Source organism: Tiliqua scincoides, chromosome 8 (assembly GCF_035046505.1).
Source record: "Tiliqua scincoides isolate rTilSci1 chromosome 8, rTilSci1.hap2, whole genome shotgun sequence".
NCBI lineage: Eukaryota > Metazoa > Chordata > Lepidosauria > Squamata > Scincidae > Tiliqua > Tiliqua scincoides.
The window spans coordinates 15,845,662-15,863,685 of NC_089828.1; the positions used below are offsets into that span (position 1 = coordinate 15,845,662).

Genomic DNA, 18,024 nt, shown 5'->3' on the forward strand with positions numbered 1-18,024 from the left:
TATACGCAAAGATAACTGAAATCAGTACAGCCTGTCCAAAGTTTGAATTCATTATAAGCTGTGAAAAGTAGGTTTATTTGTTGCATGTTTTGTGACCAGGTATCTCCTTTGTAGCCTGAAGCATTGTGTTTCTGCCACTACTGGCTACAGAACTCAAGTTTGATAACAAAAGAGATGGTACTTAACACGGAGATATTTAGAAACGGTCATACAGGACCTGTAAGCAAATGCAAACTGATTTGGCATCTAAAATGGACAATACAATAGCTTGAGTGAATTGAAGTGTTGGGAGAGTTCCACTAAAATTGAGTGTTGGGGGAGTTAGAACAGACAAAACAAAATATTTCTTTACTCAGCGTGTGGTTGGTCTGTGGAACTCCTTGCCACAGGATGTGGTGATGGCGTCTAGCCTGGACGCCTTTAAAAGGGGTTTGGACAAGTTTCTGGAGGAAAACTCCATTACGGGATACAAGCCATGATGTGTATGCGCAACCTCCTGATTTTAGAAATGAGTTGTATCAGAATGCCAGATGCAAGGGAGGGCACCAGGATAAGGTCTCTTGTTATCTGGTGTGCTCCCTGGGGCATTTGGTGGGCCGCTGTGAGATACAGGAAGCTGGACTAGATGGGTCTATGGCCTGATCCAGTGGGGCTGTTCTTATGAAAAAGGGAACTTTGGAAGACTCACTTTGAACTGTAGAGTTAATACACACATTGCATTCTGCAGTTTGAACTTTCCATTTGAATTTTGGAAAATGCAGTGTTAATAGTTTATATTTCAATTATACACATCTAAGTATGCAAAAGGAAGGATAGGGGGAGTAGAGGAAAAACTGATGAAGTGTATGTGGTAAAGAAGGGTCCAGAAGCTCTGCTTAAAAATGCTGAGGATTGAACACGTGTGTGTTCAATCACAAAGGACTAGAAATGTTTTTGCTTTTTAAAATACAAAGTGAAATTCTCAAGCTCTTGCAGTTCAAGAAGTCTACTTACCAATCTAACCTAAGTACAGTTCTGTTTTTTTTCTAACCAGCTGGTTAGTTTCTGATATAGGCACAAGCACTTATTACTTTGTTCATAAGGGATGAGCAAGGGAAATGCTATCCACTTGGCAGAGGATTTGATTTTCATAACAAAGCTGTGTATGGCTCTGACTGGAGTACACAGTCTTCAGTATGTGGCTATTTGACCCTGTGTGGGCTGTGTGTGAGGCTGTGTGTGGGAGAGGGGAAGACTATGCGTGGTGTCTTTTGCAGAGCAGTCTTTGAAAGCAATATTGCCTATAGCTTCCTATGAATTTCCAGGAGTTCTCTCAAGTAGCACCTTGAGCTCAAAGCATTACAGTTGCCAGTGATTCCTGCTAGGCATGTTCTTAAGAGTAGCCTGAATTGGCAGCTTAAACATAGGTGGGGGTATGTCTCATACTGTTGAAGTAGTGGTCATGTGCATTTGATGACTGTTACTAGGCTACTCCATCTCTAGTTACAATTTTTGGCTGGCATTTAGTGTCCACTGTGTTCACATCCATGCTGATCTTCCTCCTGCCCCACAACTTAAGTATGCATCATACTATGTGCAGCAGGCCACTTCCTGAATCCATGCCCTTGCAGGATTTTCTTGTGTGCAAAACACAGGTGGCAGGGTGGTATTCGCGGCGGCTGCTGGACCAAAAGCAGTTGCAGTGGAGGGGAATGCTGCTTCTTGGATAAGTTAGCAATTTTTACATCCTGGAGGGTTGGATTGATGCCGAGTGCTTGATCTAGTTGGGGGATCTGCATTGAGCAGTTCACCCACAGTTAACCACATCAGCAGCGCACAAGGGATAGTCCTCTTATCTTCCTGGCATAGGCTTGGTGAATTGGGTAGTAAGTTTAACCTGCATTCCCAGACCCTTGAAGGTCTGTCCGTAAATTGATATTGAGAGTGCAGCAGCCCTGTCTGGTTGAAGAGATCAAAGTGCTTGGCATGCCTTAAAGGGCAGAAGTGAACATAAATCATTGCTTTTCTTGTTTGCAGTTCTTAACATGCTTAGCAATCCTCTGGGGAAACCCTCTCTGGGTTTCCTGCCACTAGATCCCATTGGCTCTGAGCTGACAGATAATCTTCCAACTCCAACTCTGAGGAACTCCCGTTTGGACAGCAGTCGTTCACTCCTGTACTCGCGCTCCAGCAGCCCCTCTGATTCTGACACCAGTGGATTCAGCTCTGGTTCCGACCATCTTTCAGACTTGATTGTAAGTGTTGTCTCCTTTCATTGGGTGGAGGGAGAGGGAAGTTGCAGACTCTGTTCACCTGAAATCACTGAGAAATGGGAGAAGGCATGAGTAGTTGTAAGGATTTTTCCCTTCATGTGTCCAAGTTTAAGCAAATATTACTAAGCTCATGGCAGGCCCCTGCATTAGAATCCTGCTTGAGAGTGTTTGTGGAAAAGACCATTTATCTGCAGAACACAAACTGTGCCAGATGCTAGACTTCCTTCCTTTGTTGCAAAATAAAGGTACTCTACAAGGGCTTGGGGATGAAGGAATATCTCTTCTATTATAGTGTTGTGAGTTGAGACAAAATGGATAGCATCTTTATCTGTTAAGCTCTGGAAATCTAATGTTCTTTGGCTTAAAATACTTTAACTAGAGAACAGCTTATGTGACTAGGATAAAATGTACAGTTTGTGCAGTTTGGATATATTTCTTCCTGGGTATAGTTATAATGTTCAGCAAGTGGCTTTTTATTAGAGGATAGAACAGTGAAGAAGATTGAAAGCATTAGTAAGTCAATACTATATACAGTTTGGGATGTTTTGCTAAAGGATGAGGATACATCCTGTTGCCTTGCTGTCTAAAAGGTTAATTCTTCACCTCTGTTTTGTGATGCAGCCATGGTCTTCAGCTTTTTATATACAATTAGGAACATAAGTAGCACAGATATGAAATCCTGTATGACATATAAACATGGCCATCTAGTCTTGCTATCCAGTGTCAAGGGTTGCTACAATTGGCCATTATGGATTTGTCATAAGCTGTTGATGTGTAACATGTTACTTGCTCCGTGTGGATGGTCTTGGCAGGAATGTATCAGACCATAGAATTTCAGCTAATAATTATGTGTGAGTCTCATGGAGTTCATATCTGCTTCGTTTACATTAACTTGGCAGCAGCCAAAATAACAGTCCATAGTGTGGTATGCCTGCTGGGTAGTATTCATTTAACATTCTTGCCCTTGTGAAATGTGAGCTATTGAAAAATGATAGATGGAGTGACAAGCATGGTAAGGGGAAAGCTATGAAACTAGCTTTACTTGCCTGGCTTTGTATCTTTGGTCATATTTTGAAGTTTGCCAGCAAACAGCTTGAAGGCTAAAGAAAACATGCTAAATACAGAGCAGAAATTCTTCAACACCCTACCAGGTAGTGGCTCACTTAAATTGTAAATCTTGGAGGATTCAATAGGGTAATCTAGAAGACCCTTTTCCATTCAAGCCCTTTCTTACTAGGAATTTAGTAGGAATTACGCTTGTTCAGAAAGATGGAAATGAAACTTTCCTAGGTACGGTGAGACTGGGTTCCTTCCGAAAACAAAACATTTATGACTCCTTGTTTTGTGATGGGCTGTTTGTGATAAATAATGAAAGTTTCTCTTAATTTGTAGTAGCTTCTTATCTGTTAACTAGGTAGAAGCAAGGAACCAATGTGTACTAGTTCTGCAAGCTGTACTTCTCTAACACCTATCTCTTGCAGTCAAGCCTCCGTATCTCCCCACCGCTACCATTCCTGCCTATTGGTAGTATTACCAGGGATTCCCTAAGTGGAGCAGGATCTCACCTGGATCAAGCTCAAGCTACTCTGACTGGAGTCACTTCCACCCCAGGCAGCATTCCCAAGCAGTGGCCAGGAGCATCTACATGGCCTTCTTGGAACCTGCAAGATTCTCCAGAGGACCCATTCAGTATTGAAAGGGAAGCAAGACTTCACAAGCAGGCAGCAGGTGAATCATAGGACTGGCCTTGCATTGATGGATGGGTTGCGTTTTGGCTGAAGGTTTTAGAATTGTGGCCTAAATCTCTGCCTGGCTCCAGAATGAATCTTCCTTTCCTTTCCTTCCCCCCCCCCTTCTTTTCAAAGCTGTAAATGAAGCAACCTGCACGTGGAGTGGACAGCTCCCTCCCCGGAACTACAAGAATCCAATCTACTCATGTAAGGTGTTTCTAGGAGGAGTCCCCTGGGATATTACTGAAGGTGAGTGATCTGCAGCCTCCCAAGGTTTGCATTAAGGCAGAGCTGAAATGAGGAGTGCCATGCTCTCTCTCTCTTCCTCTCTCCCAGTAGTAGAGCACCTGCTTTTCATGCAGAAAGTCTTAGTTCAGGCCCTGTCAGCATCTGGGTAAGGCACTTGTCTGAAACCCCAGAGAGCCACTACCAGTCCATGCAGGCAGTACTGAATTAGATGAAGCAGTGGTCTGACTCTGTATAAGGCAACTTTGTATGTTCAGTCCAAGAAAGTACAGGTGAAAAATGTCTAGTGTTCCTCAACCATAATCATGATCCCAATGGGGTTGCAAAGCCACATTTGTGGAATTGCAACCATTTTGATTCTCCTAACTTGCTGCTAATCATGGCAAGTCATTGGGGTGGCGTGGGGGCCAGAGGGTTGCATAAGGACCAACATTCGATGCATGGAAGTATTTACGCACATTGGATTGTTGCAGAGTCTTGCTCTGCAGTTATGCTTTGCTGCCTACCATTCTATGTTACTCTGTAGTAGCCTGTCCAGCACGGATATAAATGTCAAGGGGGTGTATTATATTGATGAGCAAAAATGGTTGTGCTAAGTTCAGAAAGAGCCTTTCTCACTGTGGCCTGTGGAGGCAGGAGTGGGTGGTGATGGCAGTAGCAGACTGGGTCTCAGGAGAGGGGTTGGATCAATGGTGGGTCCCTAACCTCATACTTTATTGGGTCCATGGCATGAAAAATGTTGAAGACCACTGGTTTAGATTGTGGGCCCCTGTTCAAAATTACAGGGCATGTCTTGCATACTAAGTTGGATCAAATTAGATCCATGTACTATGTTGTATGTTAGAATCTGTAGAGCTCCTTGGGTGAAGGAGTGTAACTTATTCTATCTTGCTGGATGAATTCCATGTAACCCTGCAAGAGAGCTCACTGGGAGTATAGTTTTCCCACTTTGTGCACTGGAATAGATTTGTTTTGACCAGAAGCTTTCTTCTTATGCAGCGGGTCTGATCAGCACCTTCCGTGTGTTTGGCTCACTGAGAGTGGAGTGGCCTGGTAAGGATAGCAAGCATCCCCGCTGCCCTCCCAAAGGTAATATGCCCAAAGGTAATACAGACATGGTAGGAACCCTTTTATCCATGCTACATCTAGAGCACAGAGGGCTGCATGCTGGTGACTAAGCAGGTGGAGCACAATAGAGATGATCTTGCTGTGGATGCACAGGTTCTTTCCATTAATGTAATCTGCTAAGTGGCTTGGGAAAACTTCACCACGTGCAGGTAGAAGTTCAAGACAAGGGGGAAAGAGTAGGGCTGATGGAGCCTTAAAAATTTGCCTTTTCCAGAAAACAGCTGTAGTCACTGCTCTTTCCAGTCCTAAGAATACGAGAAGAGCCCCGCTGGATCAAACACTACGTAAAACATTCCACTGCTGTTAAGAGGGGATTGGGAAATAACCATCATTAAATAGTAGACTCACATCTTAAAAAAAAATCTGGAGGTCTTGGGGTGCTTCCAAACTAGCTTTTTTCCCTCCAGTATTAACACAGTTCTTTCATTTTATTCCTGAGAATTCTGAAGGAATTCTTCCCAGAGGGTTGCATTTCCATCTGTTTGGTTGTTTTTTTTTTTTTTACCATTTTAGACTGCCTGTATATTGCATGGCGCCCCCTTCCCTGGCCTGCTCTCCTGTGATGTTTCTGGAGACAGCTTTATCTATTTTGTCCATAGAGAAGGGGCTTCTCCAGGTTGTACCTATAAAATACGTAGCAGGATTTGCTGCAGAGATGAAAGGAAAAAAACATTGTCAACATTCCTGCTGCAGCAAGGCTACCAAGAGTAACACTGATTGTGTATGCTATATGGATAGGGCTAAGGAAAACTACCTTGCCTTTGTAACGGAGCTTGGCTTGTTGCTGTGATGTGTCATTGGTCTTGGCAACTTTCCTTTCTGTATATTATAAGCTCCTTGTAAAATACATACAACAGTGCTGGTGTGCACACATTCCTGAGAAGGGAAATACACATCCTTGGAGTAGCAACAGTAATGATGGTAGAGGGATATTTATGGAAAATTGTGGTGTTCCCCCCCTTTCTTCCTCACCCCCTCCATTTCCTAGTCAAAGAGAGAGTGATGGATTGGTGATGTTCCCCAGCAGCTGTAATTGTCCCCTAAGGCAGACTGTAGCATAGGAACTAAATATTATGCAGTTTGCTTATGATGGCATGAGCGTACAGTTGGCAAAATCATTTTCTTGTTTGGAAGCATCCTTCATGCCCTGGATTGATCAACACCGCAGTCTTCATACACCATTTGAACACTTAAGGAAAAGTCCTCTGGCAGACTCCTCTAAAATGGATGCCAAACTCTGTTAATGAAATTAAATACTTGGTTGACCCAAGACTTCCATCTTGCAATAATGGAAATGGTGAAGGGGAATGGATGGTGTACAGGACTGCAATCGCCTGGTGAAAAGAAAAAATGTATATGGGCTGCATTTGCCAGGTTTCTGTGCACTAGAAGAAATTACCCAAATGCCAAGCTTTCACAATTTCAGTTGTCATGACATGCTTGCCATGTCACATGGGTTGCACCCGCTAGTGAGAGTGGTGAGCAACAAAGTTGTCCTAGACATGCCTGTTGAGCCCTGTGTTTTCCTCTCCTGTTCCAGTGCAGGGGTGGGAAGTGGAGGAGATTGGGAGAAAAAGGGCTGTTTTGTGGCAGTGACCAAAATCATTGCTTGGTGGGCAAAGCCAACCAACAATTATAGAGCATCGTTAATGGCTGAGGCGCAGTGCTCATTTTTTCTTTTAATGTGTTGGAAGTATTTTTCTGCTGTACAGATTAATGTGGGCTTCTGCTGGTGAAAGTGCTTTAGACAGCAGTCTCCTTTGCTGAGCTTGCACTCTTCAAGAACTGAGGGAGGAGATCATGGAGGTAGCGAGTCACGAATAGGTCTAAGTGGAGCCCCAGTGTTCAGAAGATGCCTGCTCCTGGTTACAGATGCTATGTGTGGAGAGATAGCGATCAAGCATCCTCCAAACATCTGGTTGGTCACTGTTGAATAGGTGAATCTTTCTCACCTGTTCAACCAGAAAACGGGCAAGGCAGTTCTTAATGTTAAGAACTGCCTTGCCCTTTTTGAACAGGTGAGAAAGATTCACCGATTAACTATGAATTAGTTAGAAGTATTCACCTGTTTATGCTGCAGAGGGGCTCCTAGTGGAGACAGGGGATTTTCATAGGCCCTGCTGTGTTAAATATATTTTCTGTTATCCTTCCAAGGGTATGCCTACCTGGTGTTTGAGTCAGAGAAATCTGTACGTGCTCTGCTCCAGAACTGTTCCCGTGATGTGCTGAGCCCTAGTGGCCTGAGTGAGTACTATTTCAAGATGTCAAGTCGCAGGATGCGCTGCAAAGAGGTGAGTGAATGCACCAGTGCACAGTTGAAACGAAAACCTAAATCAGATGTTGAGGTTGCACTTGGCTTGAGCATCTAGGTTTTGTCCTGAACATAGGCTGCAGCCTATTGTACTGCTTGTAGCAGCTGCCCTCACTAAGAATGGATTCCGTTTGTACAAAGGATGTCCCCCCCATGCTGCTTGGTGGACTGGGGGACAGGGATGCCCTGGGAATGTTGCTGGCGTGAATTGAAGTCCTCTTCACCATAACTGGTGCTTCAGATGGGTCAGTGAGCAAAGCAAGCAGTGCTGCTTTGAGCAGCAGTATTGGTAATGCCTCTCACAGGGAATAGACATTGGCAGAAACTGCTTGTAAGCTTGTCTTGTTGGGGTTGACAGCAAGGTACCACATTGATCTGTCTCCACAATAGGCCCTTGTGTAGGATGGCAGATGGATGAGCAGTAAGTCCATGAGCGACACATTGTGTTTCTGGTTGGCTTCCTGCCTTAGGACATAGCTTGCAGCTTTTTCCGGGCTATCTGTTCAGAGATTGCATAGAATTCACGTTCCTGTGAAGATCAACTGTATGTGGTACGTGATGACAGAACAATGCATCCTGATCAGTGGTGTCCCTGGACATTTGTGTCTGTGAGTCCTGGACATCTATGTCCCAATATATGTATATTAGAGATAATTTAACGTAGCTTAGTTTCTGGGGAAAAAAATTATATGGTATATTAGAACACATTTCTAATTATACAGTTATATGGTTTATTAGAACACATTTAAAGTTTAGAACCAACAAAGAAGCATGTGAGCAGTACTGAATGCACAGGGAGATTGAGTTTGGTCAGTCAACTCACTCGCATACCACCTTCCCAGAGAGAAGAGTGTGCTTTTTAAGTGGCAGAGTAATTCCATAAGTTGAATGCAGGCGTGCCTCTGTATCCACAGGGGTTCCAGTCTCCCAGTTAAGAACCCCCCCCCCGCAGTTAAGTGAAACCACGGATATACGCAAACACCTGCCCCAGTCCTTCAGAGCACAGGAGGGCCCAGCAGAGGCCACGAATGTCCATTTCACTGAAAAACTGGAAGTGACTTTTTAGCTCTAGGGCTTAGTCTGAACCCAGACAGATATTAGCAATCTTTGCTGGGCTCAGAGGACCCTTCAAAGGTGAGGGGAACAAAGCTGATAACTGAATCCGTGGATATAGGACCTGAGGATATGAAGTCCCCCCCTCCCCAATCTTATTTTTCTGGGAGGTTTGTTTTTGCACAGGGAATAAAACACAAAGCTAGATTGCATCAGCATACCAGAACATAACCCTTGCACATACTTCAGTGAATCATCCTGTGTTTGTAATCATACCGAACACGTGTGGGGGTTTGTTTATAAGTAGCTCAGTTGTAAACAGTTGCTTTTGAGCTCGGATAGGAGGCTTAACATATTTGTCTAGCATGGGTTTGTTCCCCAGTGATAGTTATTATTGGGATGCAAATGTCCAGCTACACCAGTGACCAGGACACAATTGTCCAGGATGCAAATAACCTAGTACCATGGGTATGCGTGTTTGAGGGTGCAATCCTAACCCCTTATATCAATGCTTTCCAGCACTGACATAAGGGCAATGCAGCACTGAGGTAGGGGAACAATCATTCCCTTACTTTGAGGCCTCCATGAGTGACGCCCAACTGCAGGATGCAGCACACATCCCATTGGCGCCGCTGTGCCAGTGCTGGAAAGCAATGACATAAGGGGTTAGGATTGTGCCCTAGTCTGTTTGAAGAAGAAATATACAATCTATGGCTGAAGAAATGTCTGTATATGTGTTGGCAATGAGTCCCATTAAAGGGGACTTTTAATGGGGCTTTCAGTGGGCTGGTGAGGCATGCCTTGCATATAGGTTCAGCCACTTGAGTTGGCAGCTCCCCTACTCAGTGCTCAAACTCTTGTTTGCCTATGGACAAAGCTGCCCAGGGAATAATTGGCCTGCTGCAGAAACAACCATTCAAGAGGGAGGATGTCAGGGTGTCTCAACTGCTTGGATACCTCACTTGGTTGCCTTGTTTAGGAACCAGTTCTAGAGCAAGGCACAAAGTGAATGGTATACCTTAGGACCTCTTATGAATGAGAAGAGGATTCTAAAGCACACTTTTCAGATCTGTATGCTGCCAGTAGAACTTGGTGAGCTTCTTATTTAGTCACAGGCCAGAGCCTAGGAAGCAATCCAAGAAAAAACACATGGGCTCCTCAGTTCTTGATCTGCCCTGTCAAAATTAAGGATGAAAGTGGGTTCTGCTAAGCAAACTGTCTTTGAAGATATGTGAGACTTAAACTGGTTTAATTTTCCCTGTGTGCATGGATGGAATTTACAGATTGGTCCTGGTGGAGTGTTTTAGGTTCTACACACCTGGGTTAGGAGGACAAACTACACACCTGGGTTTGTCTTGTGTCCCTGCATCAATTCCTGTCCCATTCCCTGGCTTTACAGTAATGTGGGCAGACACTTCTTTACTCTTACTGGCTGTAGAATGTTAGTTTCCATGGTACAGCATATGTTTCTCAGCATGGAGTGGTGCCCACCCCTGCTGTTCACAGGGCATATGTAGCAAGTTTTCGAGATGGGAAATTACTAAACAAGAATTGAACAGCAAAGAAGAGGGCAGTACCCCTTATAAGTCCATGATGTTGAGTTGGCACAGAGTGGAAAATGCTGCGTAAAGAGATGGGAAAGGAGAGGCATGTAAAGGGATCAGATTTCTTTGGTTGTTGAGAACAAGACTGGGGTGGGCAATATATTGGGAACATGTTACTTTGAAACAAAACTGACATTTTTCTTTGATCTGAACCAATGGCTTATTTGCTTTTGGGTTTTGGCATTGAAGTGGCTGTAATCCAACTCCATCCTGGCAGTTGTGGTGTCCCTTACCCTTGGCCACTGATCTGTGTTTGGGTAAAACATGGATTTTCTGAATATAACAGAAGCCTGATGTGTGTTGGTGGTTTGAGAGATTATTAGGGCAGGTGTAGAATGTGGGTGTGTGGGAATAGTAGATAATTTGGGTTAGCTGTGTGCTCTAGATCCTGCACTGAATAAACCTTTTTAAAAGGAAGACTGTAATGTGTGAATGATTAAAATATAAACATTTTCTCTCTCCCTCCTGTCCGGGGTGGCTTCAGGTGCAGGTGATTCCATGGGTCCTGGCAGACAGCAACTTTGTGCGCAGCCCAACTCAGAGGCTTGACCCTGGCAAAACGGTCTTTGTGGGAGCTCTTCATGGGATGCTGAATGCTGAGGCCTTAGCTGGGATCCTCAATGACCTGTTTGGGGGTGTGGTGTATGCAGGTATCGACACAGACAAGCACAAGTACCCTATTGGTAAGTGAGACTAGTCAATAGCTGCTCATCCAGTGATACTGCCCAGGGTTTTGGGGTCATGCTGTTGCATGGCTTCCTTCCCTTGGGGGTAAAGGGAGCCTGGGAAATCAGAGATATTTTTACTGTCTCAGGCTTAATTCCCATGGAAAGTTAAACTTTGAAGAGCTTTAAAGAGTGGTTGGCATTCTCTTTGACTAAATAGTTTTCACCTGAATAGATGCGTCTTGATGAAGACTTTCACAATCGGTAACTTACACTTTTACTGCCTGCCTTTGATTTAGAATGGGGAAGCCTGTTAATCAGAGAAATAGTTTGTGATTCTAGGACTGGCCCATCCTGAGACTGAAGTGGATGCCTTGGGCAATAGATTATCAGAGAGCTCCCACCTCCAACTGTCCTTCTCCTAGATTTGAAAAGGAAGAGGACAGAGCGGAGAGAGCTGCACTGTAGCCCACCACTTTCCTCTGCTCCCCACTTCTTTCCTCTCTGTTGCCCTTTTCAAATCCAGGAAGCAGGAGGAGTGATGGCAAACAGTGACCAGCATGCATCATGTCAGGGTGCATGGATAGCATCTGGTACACTACCTCTCCGAGGTCTTGGGTCAATGCTGTGTACCTCTTGGCTTAAAGTTTTTTTTATCCTGTCTATTCAACACACGCTGCAATCCTAACCACACTTTCCTGAGAGTAAGCCCCACTGAACAAAATAGGACTTACTTCTGAGTAGACCTGGTTAGGATTGTGCCCTTAGTGTTATACATAGTTTCTCCAGCTGAATAGACAGCCACTTGCTACTTCCCACAATAATGTTGGTGTCAAGTTGAGAGCCACATGGACTTCTGCCTCTTTCCCAGTATGCCATGTTTTATAAGTCTCATGTACTGACCTATAGGTCTTGAGCTATGAGCTTTAAGGGTCTTCCTTAGCCTTGGACTAATGGGCTGGTCTTGGTTTCAGGATCTGGCCGTGTCACCTTCAACAATCAGCGTAGCTACCTGAAAGCAGTGAGTGCTGCATTTGTGGAGATCAAAACAACCAAATTTACAAAAAAGGTAAGATGTGCTCATGGAGAACATTTCCGAGCTCCTATTTATATTTCGTTAGTATTGATCTCTCATGTTGTATTCCTCTTTTATCAGAGCAAAAGTAGGCAGGGCTGCAGTCAAAATCTATTTTGAAATGCAATTGAAAGGGGCAGAAATGGAAAGGGAGATGGGCATTTCTTCCTCGTCTAAAAGATAACCTGAAGTTCTCTAAAGGCAAGCACTGGACTGCAGGAAGTAAGCTTGGTGTCCTTGGCCATTACTGGGTATTCATACTTGGGAGCATGAACATTTCAAGATAGGGAATAATTGAATGTGATGCTGCTCCTCATTTGTCTGAATATTTCATCAAGAGTCACCTCCCTGTAGAGATAATGTGTTCACCTTGCATAGTAGCTCCTATTGTCCCACACTTCCAAGAAAGAGGTAATGTGGAATTCTCTAATGAGGTAAGCTCAGATAACAATCTTGAGATCATTAAACTGATGTATTAAGAAAACTACCTTCTCCAAAATGTGTCTTCTACCTGGTTTCAAGACTTTCCATCTGTGGGTTCACCATGTGATTAGTGACTCCTGGTACTATCTCTTTTTCTTCTCTCTCCCTAAGACTGCAAGAGGGTCTGCAGCCACACTTCTGCCATCTTTCTTTCTTTGTGCTAGCTGGCTGTAATTCTCCTTCCTTTTCTCCTGAACAGGTTCAGATTGATCCCTACCTAGAAGATGCCATGTGTCAAGTCTGCAGGTCTCAACCAGGTCCCTTCTTCTGCAGAGACCAGGTAACATTCTTGGTTTTTATACCTTCAACCACAGTCCCAAATGAGGACACAGTGTCTTGATAGTGTGCATCCAGTTAGCAACTCTCTGAAGGGCTCTTTCCCAGGTCTGACCCAAGATCTCCTGGCACCTGCTCTAGTGGTTTCCAAATTTACCTGGGTCATGATGCCCCCACAGCCTCTTTACAGCTCAGCCAGGCACCACTATCTTGGAATTTGCAAAATCTTACGAGATCCAAGATGGTGGCACCCTGGTAACAGGTAGGAGGGGTCACCAGGGACATTTTGCAGTGCAGTTATGAGTTTACTGTGATGTCCTGAGGTGTCATAACACACACTTTGGGAACCCCTGCACTGGTCCATTCTCCTCCATACTTCATTTTCCGGTCTAGAGAGTAAGGGGTTGAGAAGGATCAGTGGAGGCTGGTTTTTGGACAGAAGTATGCACCCCCTACCAATTTGCTGCTGAGATGACTAGTCAGTCCCATGGACAGGACAGGCCCACTTCCTTTAAGAATGCCTTCATACTGATGTTTCACAGCATTGTGAAGTGGGTGGAGGCTGTATCATTGAGCTGTTGCAGAAATTAGGATTGTCCCACACTCCCTTGATTAAGGAGCTGTGTTTTTACCTCTTGGAAACAGACACTAAAGGCGCAATCCTAACCCCTTATGTCAGTGCTTTCCAGCACTGACTTAAAGGCAGTGCAGCTCTGAGGTAAGGGAACAAGCATTCCCTTACTTTGAGGAGGCCTCTGTGAGTGCAGCCATCTGCAGGATGCAGCACATGTCCCATTGGCACTGCTATGCCAGTGCTGGAAAGCACTGACGTAAGGGGTTAGGCTCGCACCCTATGTCTCCCAATGGGAAACACTACTTTCTCCATAACTTCTTGTTGTGTGTAATAGCAGATACATATTGGTCAGTTTCTGGGAGCTGAAAAAGATCCCAAAGACTAGGTTAAGGCCGCATACTCTCTTAACAATAATGACAGTAATTCGGGATAGCTATATACTGCACATCTGGGACTGAGGAAAGCAGTGGGTAGTTGTCCAGGCTGTTCTCTCTCTGCTTTCCAGCTTTATTAAAGGCAAAAAGTGGATGGGGACCTGTAAGTAAGTGCATTACTAATGCACGTAGTAGAGTCTGGTAACTAGAGCACATCCTAGCCAGAAGCCCCCTTAGTAATTAGCTGCAAGACTTCACTAGAGACCTTTGTCCAACAAGCTGCAACTTGAAAGTAGGCTGTCTGAAGGTAGACCTGTTCAATCACTGGGCAGCCTTCAGGTCAGTGATGGTGGTTCTCCAAACAGCTTCAGGGCAGATAGCTTCCTTCTGAGTGCTGGGGACAAAGATGTGTACGGTGTCCTTGTTGACTGCACTTTGCCCCACACTGCAGATTCTCTGATAGGCTGAAATGCAAATCTGAAGAAGGACTGTCAAGAGTCATTTCATTTTCATGGGTCATAACTGTCAGTGGTTCTCAAACTCTTTTGTGGGGGAAGTCTTTGTGGGGGAAGGGGCTAGGAAACAGCAGGAGCAAAGCACCTGCAAAACTGAAGTGCTTCGCACCCGCTTTTTCTGAATGTTCCAAGCTTCAGGGAGCACTACAGAGGGCTGTGCAGGGCTCCCCGCCCTGCCTGCACCCTGCTGAAGCCCTGCCTACATAATGTAAGTCCAAAGCACCTACCTCACTCCCCCATATGCATGTGATCCTGGGGATTGCCTCCCTGCCTCTCCCCTTCCCCTGCCCCTTAAAGGGATGGGGACCTTTACAGGAACTGGTGGGTCACGGCCCACTAGTTTGAGAACCACTGGTCTATGTAACTCTCAGTGCTCATTTTTGTGTTCATCCTTTCCGGAAGGTGACCCTTTTGGCATGCATACACAACAGTAGGTTTAATGAAAAAAAACTCCAAAACCAAGCAGCTGCTTTTAGTTTCTATTCCTGATTGTTTCAGAACAGGGGGAGAATATAATCTGTAAACATGTCGCCTGGGAGAGTCAAGCAACTGCAGCCAGTATTTTCAGTGGACAGTTCTGCAGCTTTGTCCTCTTTAAGTGGGTGGGTTCCTTGACCATTGCTTTGGTGAATCTGTTCTGTTGTGAATCAGGCCATCGGTGAGTAAAGCCAGTAGAACCTGCATAAGCGTCAGTCCAGCACACACAGTTATCCCCCTCTCTTCTTCCCCCTCCCCCTGCCTAGATCTGCTTCAAATACTTCTGTCGCTCCTGCTGGCACTGGAAACATTCCATGGAGGTCTTGCATCACCACCGCCCACTGATGCGCAACCAGAAGAATAGAGACTCCAGCTAGAGCAGTGATGGGGGCACCAGAAGCTGCTGCAGTTGCAGGAGAAAAGCTCTTCTGTTTACCTGCCACGGGAAGAGAGCCCAGGCATGCTTGCCGGTGCCAGACCCAGGCTGGGGAATGCCCGTCTGAAGGACTAACGGGGAATCTTGCCTTCACGTTTGCACTTGCTGGTCTTTATTTGTTTCTGCACTAATGCACAGTGAATTTTTTGTCGGGGGTTTGTTTGGGGGTTTTTGAGAGGGGAGGGCCCCTCAAATGATTCTGCAGTTCCCAGACTTTGGCTCCTTGTTGCTGACGAGAAGCATCAAGGGCCATGTGTTGAGAAGGTGTTTAATGCAGATGCCTTCGCCTCGGTTTCTTATTTATCAAGGGCCCTTTTTTACATTCCTTGCAATACTGATGGTAATAATGCAGGTCTCATTGGCTCCATTTTTTTGCAGTTGCCATACAGTGCCTTTCCATTCATTTAAACCCCCCCATCTGAACGGAATAAACTGAATGTTCAGCTGGTGTTTTTTACTGGAACAACAAGGAGACTTTGTTCTTCACTTAAAACCAAATCATATTTCATATTTTACGCTCCAGGATTTTTACCAGTTCCTTTTTACACTCTTGAAATGGTTTTTAAGTCGTTTGAGACGAGATTTTTTCTTTCCTGGCAGCTTTTAACATCATTGCAACTTGTGTCTGGGAACTGTTTAGTTTAAATATATTACAAAAAAAAGTTTCCCAGTTGTGAATAGCAGTATTTGCAACCAGAAGGATAAGGATTTTTGGATTTTGAAACCGGACCGGATAAACGATCTTTGAGCTGCTGTATATAGTTTGTTGCACTTTAAGTTGCACTTAAGGGGGCTTGATAAAGGTTTTTAATCACAAAGTCACAAGACTTCAATTTTCTTTTTATAACTGAGCTGATAAGAGGGCTGTGCTTTTGGTAGGACAGGCAAAAGTTCCTGTTTAGAGGGAACAGAAGTAGGCTTGTGGAGTCTACTTAAAGCAGCAGCGCAGCCCACAAATTGTACTGGGAGTTGAAGTTTTGATTTTGTTTTATTTTTTCCCCTCTATTGGAAGCTGTGTGCCAAAGAACCAGTGTCATAATTTCTCCCTCCTTCCTGCTGAGCTGATGTTGCATATTCCAGCTGCTCTTTGTGGGGTTTTGTGAAGCAGTGTGTAAAGTCTCTACCTCATTGTAGTATATGCAGGCAAGACTGCACTCTCCTACAGATGCGTGGAGTAAGCTGTGATGTAGTTCTTGGCACATAATAAACACGTTGCAGCAGTCCTTGGCTTCTTTCTTAAGGGCACTTCAAAAGGGTTGGAAGTGTGCGTGTGTCTGGGAAACTTCTCAAGAGATGTTTGAGGGTAAACATACCTGTTAAATCTATCTGTGGTTCTGTACCTGTATTTGGGAGCAGACAGGTGTGGGCTCTGCTCTAACTTCTTGGGAAGAATGCATGGGCACCCCCCCCCCAAGCAATGCTGCTTAATGTCTGTATTGCAACATTAGCTGTTGCAACACCTGACAGTGGTGGAATATATGGTCCTCATAAGATAGCTACTTAAGCTCTACAACAGTTGCTCCTTTCATCCTTGGCTATCATAGTCTATTCTAGTCTTAGCACCAGTAAAAGCATAAATATACAAAAGGAGGAAATTCTGGGGGAGGTCAAAGGAGTGATCACATGGACTATCCCAGAAGAAAACTGTTCCAAAGAGTAGTGAAAAATTCCTGCATGTGGCTTGTAATGCAATTTATAATATACTTTGTATGGTACGAATACACACCCCTACCCTGCTGTGGGTGGGAGCTTGCGTAAGCTCGTACCAGGAAATTCTGGGTAATTCTACAGTGTAGCAGACATTAGTTGTCATCATTCCAACATAAAGTTTCCATAATGAGACTCCAGTTCCCAAGTAGGAAGCTCTTAGAAAGCTGCCTTATAGTGCAGATGGGAGGCTGAGAGGGAGTAGCATGCTGTATGCCATCCTGTGAGTTTGTAGCAAAGGTGTGATTCAAACTGGGCACTTTCTGCTTTGTAGTTTAATCTTAGCCACTGTGCCACACCTGTTCTCTAGGGTTTAAGCTTCTAAATTCTCAGCTTTGTCCTGCAAAGAAGAAAAATCCACAGCTGTATAGCATGTGGCTGACGTAACTGGGCTGATAGTAATGGAGGTGAAAGTCTCTGCTACATCAATTCTTATTCACACCCCAGTTTAATCCACTGAGACTCTTCTGTTCCTGAATTCTGCACCACTTTTAGGTGAAAGTGCAAAATAGTAGATGGAAAGAGAACCAGAATAGTACACAAAAATCCTATTCTCAAGAACATGAGTTTCTCCTAGTAGTGCTAGGTATGACTTACACTGGGTATCCTCCAGTTTCCCCTGGAGGAAACAGTGTTGGGCATCATTGCCATGGGAACATTCCCGCCCCCAGTGAGCTCCATTCATTATTCACATTTTCTTCAGATGGAAACATGATGCCCTTTTACAAGAGTGTTCAGAGGAGAAAGTTTGCTGATCTAACCTAAAGCAAACAATTCAGGCACTTGCAGTATATATAGGCAGGTACGCCCACTGGATGCTTCAGTGTATTATACTTTTATTGGCAAATGAATGAAAAATTATAATTTTAGAAGGAACAAAGGACAGGTTTGTTTATATGCTACTCTTCTAATGCACTAAAAGCAGCATACAACTCCCTTTTTAAAAGCAATATAAAGGCCAAAGTATATCTGAAGTGACAGGGTAGCTGTAGGGTTAAAAATATACTTGCAGTGCAATTCTAGGCCTGCTTACTCAGAAGCAAGTTCCACCGTATTCAGTGAGAACTACTTCCAGGAAAGTGTATAGGATTACAACCTTAAGAGATCTTTATTTTAGG

The 18,024-nt window shown here is 44.4% G+C and overlaps 1 protein-coding gene across 4 annotated transcripts in view; it reads left to right on the forward strand.

Moving 5' to 3' along the window:
• The window catches only part of CPEB1 (cytoplasmic polyadenylation element binding protein 1), a 39,118-nt gene extending 22,698 nt beyond the window's left edge, over nucleotides 1–16,420 (forward strand). For 2 of the 4 annotated variants that reach the window (XM_066635034.1, XM_066635037.1), the window contains 9 exons: nucleotides 2,017–2,234; nucleotides 3,734–3,980; nucleotides 4,118–4,231; nucleotides 5,228–5,332; nucleotides 7,511–7,647; nucleotides 10,809–11,007; nucleotides 11,964–12,058; nucleotides 12,747–12,827; nucleotides 15,030–16,420. In XM_066635034.1, coding sequence (XP_066491131.1) covers nucleotides 2,017–2,234; nucleotides 3,734–3,980; nucleotides 4,118–4,231; nucleotides 5,228–5,332; nucleotides 7,511–7,647; nucleotides 10,809–11,007; nucleotides 11,964–12,058; nucleotides 12,747–12,827; nucleotides 15,030–15,140 — 1,307 coding nt within the window. In that variant the 3' untranslated portion in view covers nucleotides 15,141–16,420. The remainder of the gene's footprint in view (nucleotides 1–2,016; nucleotides 2,235–3,733; nucleotides 3,981–4,117; nucleotides 4,232–5,227; nucleotides 5,333–7,510; nucleotides 7,648–10,808; nucleotides 11,008–11,963; nucleotides 12,059–12,746; nucleotides 12,828–15,029) is intronic. The other 2 variants (XM_066635035.1, XM_066635036.1) reach the window with 2 other exon arrangements.
• Nucleotides 16,421–18,024: the final 1,604 nt, after the last annotated feature.